Source organism: Bemisia tabaci, chromosome 10, assembly GCF_918797505.1.
Source record: "Bemisia tabaci chromosome 10, PGI_BMITA_v3".
NCBI lineage: Eukaryota > Metazoa > Arthropoda > Insecta > Hemiptera > Aleyrodidae > Bemisia > Bemisia tabaci.
This window is the reverse complement of record NC_092802.1, coordinates 35,464,029-35,477,207: the sequence shown is the minus strand read 5'-3', so window position 1 is coordinate 35,477,207 and position 13,179 is coordinate 35,464,029. Positions and strand designations below refer to the sequence as shown.

The 13,179-nt window shown below is 40.9% G+C and overlaps 1 protein-coding gene across 2 annotated transcripts in view; it reads right to left on the bottom strand.

The window, feature by feature from the left end:
* Nucleotides 1-12,039, bottom strand: part of su(sable) (suppressor of sable) — a gene marked incomplete at its 3' end in the record, with an annotated part of 56,237 nt that extends 44,198 nt beyond the window's left edge. The window contains 1 exon segment of one of the 2 annotated variants that reach the window (XM_019046459.2): nt 11,748-12,039. In XM_019046459.2, coding sequence (XP_018902004.2) covers nt 11,748-11,812 — 65 coding nt within the window. 2 annotated transcript variants of the gene reach the window in all.
* Nucleotides 12,040-13,179: the final 1,140 nt, after the last annotated feature.

Here is a 13,179-nt window from a genome sequence, read left to right as displayed (position 1 = left end):
AAGAATCGATTTTGCAGAAAAAATCGAGAGGCGGTGGTGGCCACTCAGGATTTGGCGGCCATTTTGCGCGTCATTGGATGACGTTACTGAGCGCGCCTCAAAAAATATCGTAATTTCATAAAAGCAATAGAAAAAGGGGAATGAAAGGGGGCCTTTTGCGAAAAGGGCACTGGAGACAGGACAATTGAATAAAAATTCTAGCAAGATACATGATAATGGAACAACAACTTGCTGAGTGAATGAGCTGTAATTATTTCGTACGCATCTCGTTTTAACTTTTGTTTCCTTGCATGACGTTAGAGGATGTAGGGCTCCTTTTGCGGTAGAAAAAAGTGCTCAATCTCGCGTTCTGCGAAAATGATTAAACATAAAGGGCCGTCCGTAATGACGTCAAAGTCGTTTTCTTAAGGACTTGACAACTCTGGGCAAAAATTTTAGGGACTCCAAATTTTCGTGAAATTTTTTGGGGGAACGGGGAATTTCGGCGACATTTTTGCGGACTTTTGCGAAAATTAAGGCTGAGGTTCATTAAACTTGGGATATTTCAATTTTTCAGGTGATACAAATATCTGAATTCCGCGGATAAGCGTGAAGTATCTCGACTTTTGAAGGCATTTTCGTAATTCAATGTTTTCATTATTCGCGGTTGGAAAGTCACGCGCAGCTCCGGCAACTGCACGATATTTCAATTCTCCGGGCGATAAAAATACTTCAACTCCGCCGCTGTGCGTGAAGTATACCGACTTGTGAAGGAATTTTTATGTTTGATGTTTTTATTATCCGCGGTTGGAAAGCTCCTGCTGCTGTAAGATATTCCATTTCTTCGGGCGATACAAATATTTTAACTCCGCGGATGTGCGTGAAGTATCCCGACTTTTGAAGGCATTTTTAGGATTTGATGCTTTCATAGTTCGCGGCTGGACGTTTCCGTCGATTTCCGATTTTCCGTCTTAATAAATGGGGTTTTGCCATATTCACATCATTCATTCGTCATCGGATTTTCCGTGAAAAACCCGAAAAGTACCAGGATTCATCTGGGACTAAAAAATATCTGGAAAAATTAGGGAGCTCTGCAATTAATATTGGTGCCAAAAAACCGAGAATTTCTTATCCCTCCGCCTCACGATCTAATTAGTTTTATGAACCAAAGTCCGTGTTAACTTTGCTTTATAGAATTAGACAAAAGATAGAAAAGGTGTTTTTGTCTTTCAAACTACGGAAAAGCCTTGCCAAGAGAATCTAGAGGAAAACAAGAGGAAATCCTGGGTTTTCATCGCGGAATTTTTCCGTTGGATCCGGAATAAAAGGCAAATGAAAAAAAAAAATCACGAATCCTACACACCATGCTTCATTAGAGGACTTCTTTCGCACAAACCCGGCGGTTATACTGCCGTGCTAAGGAAAAACGCCGTATAAGCCTCCAGATGTTGCCATGTCTCCTTCAATACAAAACAAATTCAGTGTGAAAATGGTGAATATTTTTCCTCGAAAATTTCAGACGATTTTGTTCGCAATTCAATCTAAAAGATCTGAAAATTTCAAGGAGAAATAATCATAACTTTCCTAAAAAATAAACATTTTATCGGTGGAAATTTGGCAACTCTCGAATGTTCATACGGCGTTCTTCCTTAGCACGGCAGTATAGCCCACGGAAGCTTTTGGCGTAACCAGTGGCGTGGCGTGAATGATCGATTAAGTATCGATATTTCCCCATTTGGAGCCATGGTGAAGAATCGATTATTAAGGTATTCGTTGAGAACGCCCTGTTTATCGATCCTTTTCCATAGGTTTATATGGCAGATCAATCGATATATCGCAAGCACGCCACGCCACTGGGCAAAACACGTGTCATAGGAACTGCAGGAATTCTTTTTCATTGAAACGCGTTTTGTAGAATTCCGGCCTTTACTATAGATTAAAGTTAATTTGAGCTTTAACATGCACTATTGAACACACGCACTGAATATGCATGCTGTTAGGGGTTGCGTCCTATCTAAAAAAAAAATAGATGCGCGTTCAAAATTTTTTTTTTGAAAAAAAAAAAGAAAATGGACGCAATCCGACGCATTACCTACAAAGTTTGACGTCAGAACGGCTGTCTCGCGAAAAACAAGCTTTCAGTTTCTCCGCGTAGTAGAGATGAGGCAAAACCTTGGTTACATGAACCAACGTCTGTTCATATTACACTGGAAAAAAAACACATTGGATCTAGAGTCCAGACTCTAAAAACATCGACAAGAAAAAATACTCTTGATTCAATCAGATTTAAGCTTAGATCAAGAACCGAGCCTCTTAATTTGAGCGGATTTCCTTTTGATTTAAGCTTGAATCTGCTTGAATAAAGCGTCCTTTTTCTTGTCAATGTTTTCAAGAGTCAGGGCTCTATATCCAATATGTTTATTTTGTAGCACTTTTCGATTCAAAGGCCTCAGCCCTAGTGAACCGATGGCTCAGATCAACAAACCGAAAGTTCGCCCAAGTAGTATATTTCTCAACGGATAAATCGCGACGGTTGAAAATGAAGTTGCAATTTTTTTACGATTTTTCAGCGATAAAATCGCTAAGATCATCAACATCTGAACAATTATCCTCGATCTTGATATCTATCCTCAATCAACCTCTATAAATTCGTGAAATTTTCTTCCAATTTATCACGATTTTTCGTTCGATAATATTGCGATAGATCACCGTATAAGATTGTGATTATATTGCACATTTATGCGATGTAATCACAGTTTCTGATCCGATAATATTGCAATAAATCGACTTTGATAAAGTCGCGATAATTTTCCGATTGAATCGCAACTTACAGCGATCACTTACACTTAAACACGATGGTGGATCAGACTTTCTCTGTTCTTCAAGATAATTCATTCATAGCAAAACACACCACTTAAGGAATCGGCCCTACATGTCCACAGTTCTGCTGCTTTGTTTTTGTTTTTTTGTTTTCCTATGAGCGCAAAAACCACTTAGAGAAATCTCGAGAAGGTGTCCGGCGGCTACAGTGCATTCCACCTCTCAATGTTAATAAAATATCAATGGTAGAAAACCATAGATTTTAACGGAAGCTCCTCCTGTAAAGATTTGGAACTATAAATTCTAGCCTGGTTTAAAAACAATGTATGTGCCATAGGTTTCCCTATGTACATAAGTGTTTTTCTAGAAGACCCAGAATTTATAGTTCCAAATTGCAAAATGCAGTCCGTCCAATTGATCCTCATGTCATGACTATGCGAGGCTATGTCTACCCTGATAAATATTTTTTATCGAGAAAAAGGGTCGTCTAATGATGAAACGTAGGTATACCTACATCACAATTCTCGACATATCCTTGGAATAGCGTCATTCCGTTTTCCGTGAATGATCGATTATTATCGACATTTTCCCATATTTGGAACTATGGTAAAGAATTCGATTATTCAGGTGTTAGTTGCAAACACCCTGTTTATCGATCCTTTACCATAGGTTTAAATTGTAGATCAATCGACATGTCGCAAAGCACGCCACGCCATTGATATCGTGTCTCAAAGGGAAGTGACTCAAAGTTTCTTAGAGCTTGAGCTTATCAAAGTCCTGCTGACCTCCAGGCCTCTGGAAATGCATTTTACTCGATACATTCCAATCGTTAACGCTGACACGAACCGAGATGTGCATGCATTTTAGTTTCAAAAAAATGCACCGTATTAATTCTCACATAGGGGTGTGTTAGGAGAAAGTTCACTCTCCAGTACTGCCGTGCTGAAGAAAAACAACGTATGAGCGTTCTCTTGTTGCTAAATTTCCCACGATAAAATGTTTATTTTTTGGGAGAGTTATGAATATTTTTCCTCGCAACTTTCAGATATTTTATAATAAATTGCGAACAAAATTGTCGGAAAAATTTGAAGAAAATCATTCCCAATTTTCCCATTAAATTCGTGTTTATATCGAAGGAAATATGACAACGTATGAAGGCTCATACGACGTTTTTCCCTTGCACGGCAGAATAATTTTCCGAGCCTCGATTTTTTGGTCCAGGCAAAAAGTTCGATCTGCGTTTCATCATTAGACGACCCTTTTTCTCGATAAAAAATATTTATCAGGGTAGACATAGCCTCGCATAGTCATGAGGATCAATTGGACTGCATTTTGCAATTTGGAACTATAAATTCTGGGTCTTCTAGAAAAACACTTATGTACATAGGGAAACCTATGGCACATACATTGTTTTTAAACCAGGCTAGAATTTATAGCTCCAAATCTTTACAGGAGGAGCTTCCGTTAAAATCTATGGTCTTCTACCATTGATATTTTATTAACATTGAGAGGTGGAATGCACTGTTGCCGCCGGACACCTTCTCGAGATTTCTTTGCTTTTCGAAGATAATTTGTGAATATTTTTCCTCCGATTTTTCAGAGAATATTGTTCGTAATTTGATCTGAAGTGTCTGAAATTTTTTATGAAAAATATTCATAACTTTCTTTCGAAAACAAATATTTTCTGCGAGAAAACTTGGCAGCTTTCGAATGCTCATACGACGTTTTTTCTCAGCAAGGCAGAGAGGTGAGTAACTTGATAGATTCGAGAAATTTACCGCGTTCTTTACCCTTTCGACAGCAAAATCGTAAACTATTTTGACTGCGTTGAGGGGGGAAAAGTTGAATTGAACCAAACCGGCTAGTTGTGAAAAGTGCCTAACTGCCGGAAAAGAATATTTTCCAGAAAACAGAAAAACCCGAATTCAGCCAAAAATGTTCGATGAATGGAAAATATTTTTGGCGCGCGTTAGTTCAGTTCCCAGAAAGAGCCCCAGGGAGGGTTACAATTTTTGATCCTGCTAGTTTAATGAGGCTGTTTTAAACCTTCGATTTGGGCACTTTTTAGAACGAGGAATATTTGGTGCCTATCTTTCCAATTTAAAATAAAGAGAGGAGAAATAAGAAAAAATTGAATAAATGAAGGATGTGTGCGACCCTAAAAACAATTTTTCTGCAATAAAACGGATTTCTTTATAATTTTCTAAGTCTGGTAGTTCTCAAACCAGAGATCTCATTTTTTTTCTGAGGTGAAGGAGAGGCGGAACAACTTTCACGCGATAAAACGGGAATTTGCGTTTTTTCTTAGTTGGGCAGTTCTCGAAGCGAGACATTCATTTTCTTTTTGAAGCGGAGCAATTTTTACGCAACAGAACGGAATTTCCATTTTTTTCCCCGAGCAGAGCCATGGAGAATTTGCAAGTGTCCTCCGTTTTATAAATTTCACATTCTAAATTAAGCTACTAACAGAACTGAGCACAAGGATAGGTATCCTCGGATTGTAAATTGAACGATAATTGGTGGAAACGCGACAAAATAACCTAATCTGCCAAAATCATGGTGTCTAGTTTTCATGGCAAAGCTCATTCCCTGATTTTTCCCTGATTTTCCTTGATTTTCAGGAGCTCATTCCTTGATGAGAAACCGAAGTTTTCTCCCACTGCCCCGGGATTTTCTTAGGAAAAAGAATATAATTTTCCAGAGTTTTAGATATGAATATCGATTTTAATTAATCTTACAGCCATTTTTTCGGCGCACGTCAGATTAGACCGCCAAATTTGAAAACGAAATGATCCTTTGGTGGTTGGAGAAAAGATTACCGGTTTCTGGAACAGATTCCCTGATTTTCCCGGTAAATTTTCATTCCCTGATGAATCCCGGTTTTGAAAAAAACTAGACACCATGGCCAAAATACGAGAGCTTGAATGGGAAATGCCGCCCGATGACGTCACAAGGCGGCGAAATTTCCTCACTTTTAAATCCATCTTTCTATGGTTTCCCATTTCAGAGGAAACGTAAATACTGCGAGCTCCATTTATCACTCTCAGATGAGGAAATCATTTTTTCTTCTTTTCTTTCTCTTACAAGTGCAAATTCTCCATTCTTGAAGCAGGACATTCATACTTTTCTTATTCAAACTTTGAAGGAGGGGGGGGGGGGGGTTTGCCGCCGGATGACGTCACAAGGCGGCACATTTTCTCACTTTTAAATCCATCTTTCTGCAGTTTACCATTTCAGAAGAAACGTATGAAAAATACTGCGAACTCCATTTATCACTCTCAGATGAAGCAATCATGTTTTTTTTCCTGAGTGCGAATTCTCCATTCTCGAAGCAGGACATTCATACTTTTCTTATCCAAACTCTAACCCTCTCGCGATTACAGAAACTTAATAATCGCCCCTTTATCAATAGCCTCCGATCGATAAAGTACCATTTCGCAATGTTATTAATCGGGCAAGGTCGCCCCCGATTGGCTACCGGACGAGGTTCAATGAAACAGGGGCCCGCAGTTCCCTTCTTATTCTGCCGTGCTAGGGAAGAACGCCGTATGAGCCTTCAAACGTTGCCAAATTTCCTTCGATAAAACACGAATTTCCTGGTAAACTTACGAATATTTCCCTTCCAATTTTTCAAACGATTTTGTTCGCAATTTAATCTAAAATATCTGAGAATTTCAAGGAAAAATATGCACAACTTTCTTCAAAAATACATGTTTTATTCGGGGAGATTTGGCAACGCTCGAATGTTCATGCGGCGTTCTTCCTTATACTGCCGTGCTAAGGAAGAACGCCGTATGAACATTCGAGAGTTGCCACATTTCCCTTAATAAAACATGCATTTTCGACGACATTCATGCACATTTTCCTTGGAAATTTTCAGATATTTTAGGTCAAATTGCGTACAAAATTGTCTAAAATGTTTGGTAAGAAATATTCATAATTTTCCCAGTAAATTCGGTTTTTGTCGAAGGAAACTTGGCAACGTCTGAAGGCTCGTACGGCGTTCTTCCTTAGCACGGCAATGTTTCCCTCCACTGTGTGTTTCCCTAGACGACCATTATTCTGGATGAAAGGCCGAAAGCTCGGACCCGCGGGGAGCTTTCCCGTTTCCACGAGCCGCCTACCTGATGACCTTACTAATAGAATCCTACCGGAATGACGTAGCTCTTTACCAGCGAGCAAATCCGAATATTTTAAAATTGTACCACGTCAGCACGTTCTGACGCGCAAACTCAGGTCACTTTTTTCGAAACCGCGGCCGTTACCGTAAGCCTTCGTTCAGATTGGAGGGTTTGTCACTGCTAAGGAAAAACGCCGTATGAGCCTTCAGGCGTTGCCAAATTTCTCCAGGAAAATCACTAGTTTTCAGGACAATTTTTGAATATTTGTCTACTAATTTCTCAGATAATTTGGTTTGTAATTTGAACTAAAACTTCGGAAAATTTTAAGGAAAAATATTCAAAATTCTCCTCAAAAATAAACATTCTATCGATGGAAATTTGGCAACTCTCGAATGTTCATACGGCGTTTTTCCTTTAACGGCAGTATAGGCTCTCTAACTACCTACGAAAACTTGAATTTTTTCCCACGGTTCGTCCTGCTACCATCTTATTGGCCGAAAACCATGATTTTAGCGGCTTTCGACAAGTGATAGTCCATAGATGACTCTGCTTTATTCAGATTTCGGAAATATGACCTAGGTTGTTATATAATACGTGATGAAGTTCATCTACATCGACACTAAGAGAAATCTGAAATCTGCCCATCTGTGTCAAAAATACTGACACCTAAAGGTTGGGGACCTCCGCCCCCTTCAAAAAATTCAAATTCGCTAAATTCTCATAGACGTTTGAAAAAAAGACAAGGCCCAAAGAAATCCGAATTTGAGGGCCTCGTCGTCCCTCTCAGGGCCTTCTTTGAAGGAGGTACAGGGGCGACCCCCACCCCACATTATTTTTTACAAGTTCGGAGAAAGGGCAACGTGTAAAACATGTTGTCTAGAATTCTTGATCATACTCATTCCATGATTTTTCCCTGATTTTCAGTACCCTATTCTCCGATAAGGAATCAAAGTTTTCTCCCACTTTGCCGAGATTCCCTATTTTACGATAAAAAACGATAAAATTGTTCCAGATATGAATATGATCGAATTTGTAATTTTTTTTAATCTTTCAGCCGGCTTTTTGTCGCACATTCGAAGTTTCATTTTCAAAAGCGTTCCTGATGTTAACATTACCTAGTCAATGAAAGCTGCTGTATTAACATCATGATTTAAATATTCAAATATTTCATTCAATGGGCCACAATACTTGATAGCGGCTCGGGCGCAATGAGATGAATCTTAATAAAAATAGGCACTTCAAATTTCAGCAAAATATGAAAACGAAATCGTTTCGAAGCGGTAGATGAAAAGATTCTCGATTTCTGCAACAGGTTCCCTGATTTTTTCTGATTTTCCCTGGAATTTTTCATTATTTGATAAATCCCGGTTTTACCCGGTCTTAGACACAATGAGTAGAAGCTCATACAGCCTTCTTCCTCAACACAGCAGACTAAGACTACAGACTGCAGGAAATTTCAGCAACATTTGAAAACTAAACGGTTTCCAAGCGGAAGAAGAAAAGATTTTTCGGTTTTCGCGACAGATTCCTTGATTTTTCCTGATTTTCCCTCAAAATGTTCATTCTTCAATGAATCCCACTTTTTCCCTGTACTAGACACCATGCAGTAAAGGTCATACGGTGTTATTCCTCAACACAGCAGACTAAAACTACAGGCTGCAGGAAATTTCAGTAACATTTTAAAACTAAATGGTTTCCAAGCGGTAGAAGAAAAGATTCTCGGTTTTCGCGACAGATTCCTTGATTTTTCCTGCTTTTCCCTCAAAATGTTCATTCCTCAATGAATCCCACTTTTCCCCGGCACTAGACACCATGTAGTAAAGAGGTCATACGGTGTTACTCCTCAACACAGCGGACTATAAGACTACAGGCTGCTTATGCACGATTCTCACACTGTTTTTGTTCGTTTATTCAGTCCCAGATTTTCGGTTTTTGCGACAGATTCCTTGATTTTTCCTGCTTTTCCCTCAAAATGTTCATTCTTCATCCCACTTTTTCCCTGCACTAGACACCACGTAGTAAAGGTCATACGGTGTTATTCCTCGACACAGCAGACTCAGACTCCAGGCTGCTTATGCACGATTCTCACACTGTTTTTGTCGGTTTATTCAGTCCCGAGTCTGATTTCGGTCGGAGCGACCCCACCCCCCCTTTCACCTTAGTCCAACCGACTCGAAGACTGCGCTTTCGGTTCCACGGCCTCGCACAAGCATAGACGCCGTCCTTGCCGCAAAACTACTACGTTTTAATTCCTCGATCAATAAACAAAGCGCCCGTGTGACCCACCGCTGGATCATGAGCCCCGCGATACACGGAAACCAACGGCGAGCAGGGGTCACGAAACGGACCCGAATACCGAACTGGCAACCATGTGCAGCGTTGCATTATGCCACCAGAGATTGTGCTCGCTTCGACACGCATCTGTGTACGGTTGCACGGGGTCAAAGTCCTCGTTTTGAAACAATGAGCGCAACCACCTGAAGTGGCCGCGCACTCCGCTTTAAACTTATCTTATGAAAATTATTGCTAAAATTATCTCGAACTATCGAGCGCCTTCTCGCGGATCGAACTTTGAGAGGGACTTTGCGGCACGCGCTAACTTTTCCGGAAATGGGTTCCCTTCGCCTACCCCTCCCCTCCTTCCCTCGGAATGTAGGGGGAAAGCTGGTGCACGAGAGAGGGGGGTGGTGGATAGCTACACGCTACACCGCCGTTCGCAGGAAAAACACCCTACGGACTTTCGAATGTTGCCAAAATTACCCCCAAAAATACTTACTTTTGAAGGAGGATAAGGAATGTTTTTCCGTGAGATTTTTCAACGCTTCCGAGGAAATTGCGAATAAAATTATCGGAAATTTGGAGGGAAAATAATCAGAAATTTTCCGGGAAAATCTAATGACGGCAAAGGAAATTTGGCAACGTCTGAGAGTAGATACGGCGTTAATCCTTAGCACGGTAGTGCAGTGCTGCCGTGTTAAGGAAGAGCGTCACATGAGCCTTGGAGCGTTGCCACATCTTCATACACAGGGTACGAAGTTCCTAGGTATCTTGAAAATTTTTCTTCCGATTTTTCCAATAATTTTTTTCGCACCTCGCTCTGAGGCGTCCGAAAATTTCAAAAAAATTATCCGCATCTATCTTTCAAAAATGAATATTTTAGGGGTAAATCTGGCAACATTCGAAAGTTCGCAAGGTGTTTTTTCTTGGCACGGCGGTGCAAACCCACAGAGTATGAGTAACGAGACAAAAAATGCGAGAATATTTTTAAAATTCAAACTCACACCGAAGCATGTAAGTACGTTAATGAGACATCCGACGCAGAAAAAAAGGAAGAAAAAAAGAGCATTTTAAATGACGTCTTGATGAACGGTATGCGAAACATGACACGAGCAATGGGTATAAGTACATTCAATAAAAATATAAAAACAGGAAAATGAGAGAGCAGAAGATAGAGAGAGGGCATAGAATGATGCGGAAAATAGCAAGAAATCAAAATGAAAACCATAACCAAATAGGGGGGAAATGGGATCGGGCGATCTGGGTGACATTTTCAGATCAAATAAGTGGTTTTGCCTTTCAATCCTCTCGTCTCGGCCGGCCATAGGTCATTTCCATCTGCAATTTTCACATTGAGAAGTGGGGAAAACTTCGAAGTCGGACGGCAATGGTGAATTTTCCTGGAATCGTCGCGAGGGCTAGTTTCAGGGACACTTATGGGCACGAGAGAATTCGTTTAGTTCTCGACTGCGAGGCAACTGGTTTCAAAATGACTGTTGGAGTAGGAGGATTACGAGGCAGAAATCGGTCGCGAGGGGGGAGACCTGCTTCAAAGGAACTGGTTCGCCCAGTTCCCAGCCTGCTCCGCATCGAAAATAATTCTACGGGCACAGAAACCTTATTGAATACCGGAGAGGTAAACCTGAGTTATTACAGCACTTGCTGCCCCGCTAACGTCATTTTCACGAAAAAAGCGAACGGAAGGTTTCTGACAAAAGGAGGCCAATGCGGTGTTGCCATGCCGAAGGCACTATTCGATTAATTTTCCTAGGGGGACAACTTCAGCGCCTCGCGCATTATGTACTTGAATGATAAGGCATTCAAGGTTAGAAAATTATATATATAATTATATATACATATCAGAATTTCGGCCTCCGCGAAATTCTCAATGGGTTCTCGGAAAAATAAGTAATTTGGCAACGTAGGGCGCTGAGGAAGGGCGAGCCCGCGTATAGTGGGTCCCCGCCGTCATGACGGCCCGATCGAAGAACGAATATAATTAGAATCCAACATGGCTGCCCGCTGCAGATGATTACGAAATTACGTAGAAATCGAATTGCGCCGCGCCTGACGACATCGCGAAGGGACGGAAATTCTCGCGAAAATTGTCCGCGGCCGAAGTGCGTAGCGTTGCATCATGAGACGAAATAAACATCGGGGGAAAAAAAGACAAATAATTGGGACAGACGTGGAAGTTACAGAGAAGAAACACATCTCGGGTGATTTTCCGTGTTTCGGAAAGAGGCCAAGCACGGGCTGGGGACCAAAGGCATGCAACTTCGGATGAGCACCGAAATTTAATCGTACCCGAGATCGAAATTACGGGCAGAGAGAAAAAAAAAGATAAAAAAATTATGATTAGAAAAAGAGGAAGTATTACGGAGAGTATCCGAATCGCGGTTTCAATCACCATTGCCGTACGGTTCCGAGTTATCTAACACTTCTCCGGGCATTGAGAGTACTAAAATTATCAGTAAAGCTAAGAATTACGGTTTCAAGACCTAACCAAAAGTTTATTATCAATGAGCAAGTAGTATTGATTTACTCCACCTTTCTGGTTCGACTGAATTTGATCCGCCATTTGGCGTTAGTTGGGTTTCACTTTTGAGGGCCATGTCCACGGGTGCCCTCGCTGCCTAGTACAAATACAGTAAAACACTAGATATATGACACTTAGTAATAATCATATTATGTTCGGTGCCTGACTTCGTAAGCATGGCATCGAGATATCATACGTGATTTGCAAAATTCAGGTTGCAGCAGTGAAGATTCTCAGACTACGCTTTTAGTTTCAACGATTCACGGCGTCACTCGATCTCGAATGAACAGAAATGGGGACGAGTTCTGACAAGCTACCAATGTGGAGGGGGAACTCCCGCATTCCACCGTAGGAGAGGAGGAGAAATCGGAAACACACTAGTGCCGATTTCTCCCGCCAAAACCCCGTGGCAGCACCGTCCAATGTGATGAGCCGAGTGTGAACTTACGCAGAAGCGGGAAAACTTGAAACCCCGTCCGAATTCAGGGTTTTCGAATTCGGTGGAAATTGTTCGTCGATTAACTTCTCATCGGCGGGTCTCAAGCTGCTTGGTTGCCTGATATTAATGTTCAGATAGTTGAAGAAAGTGATATTTTTCTCCATGTCAATGGGACCGAATCAGTTCCTTATCATCATAGCTCGCGCATGAAAGCGCGCGTTTAGCTGATGGATCGTAATTCTAGACCATTCACAAAAATGATTTTTTTATGACGAGAGTCCTGTACTGAAGAATGAGTCACGGCCTGCTACGCTCACGGTTGATTTCAGACTGGCGATGAGTTCCCAGGTGAAAGCCAAACAACCCTCGTGACAACGAGATAAATACATGAATGGTTCCTATGACAACACAACAGTTGTTATGACTAAAATTCAGGAAATCCAATCGAATCCTGCTAGGCATCCCTGTTCATTATAATGGCTAACGACGGCTGAATAACAAGTTGAATGCGCTTATTAAAAGCCTCTACCTTGAAGTAAAGAGCTAGAAGATCTGATGAATATCTTCATCACGAAAAAGCAGGGTGTCTATTGAAACAGGCTGGTCAAAAATAAGTACTTTCACAGTACTTTTTCAGTACATTCTCAAGAAATTCAGTGCCACCTTAACAGAAAAATTCAGTACTTTTTCAGTACTTCCAAATGACGAAATTCGAAAATTTTCAAAAATTTGAAATTGCGACAGAAATGACAAAAAATTAAAAAAATTCCGGACCTTTTTGCGGAATTTCCGCACTTTTTCGGTACTTCTGGACCGCCCTTAAAAAATCTCAAATTTTCAGACTTTCCGGACTTGTAGACACCCTGAAAAAAATCATTTAGGCGAGTGGGAAAGGGGGGGGGAGGTTCCTTTTGAAGAACAGGAATGATGAGGTGGAGGGGGGGAGAGAGAAACTATCAGAGAAAACTGCACATCCAGGTGTGGAAATTATTTCAGCTTTTTTT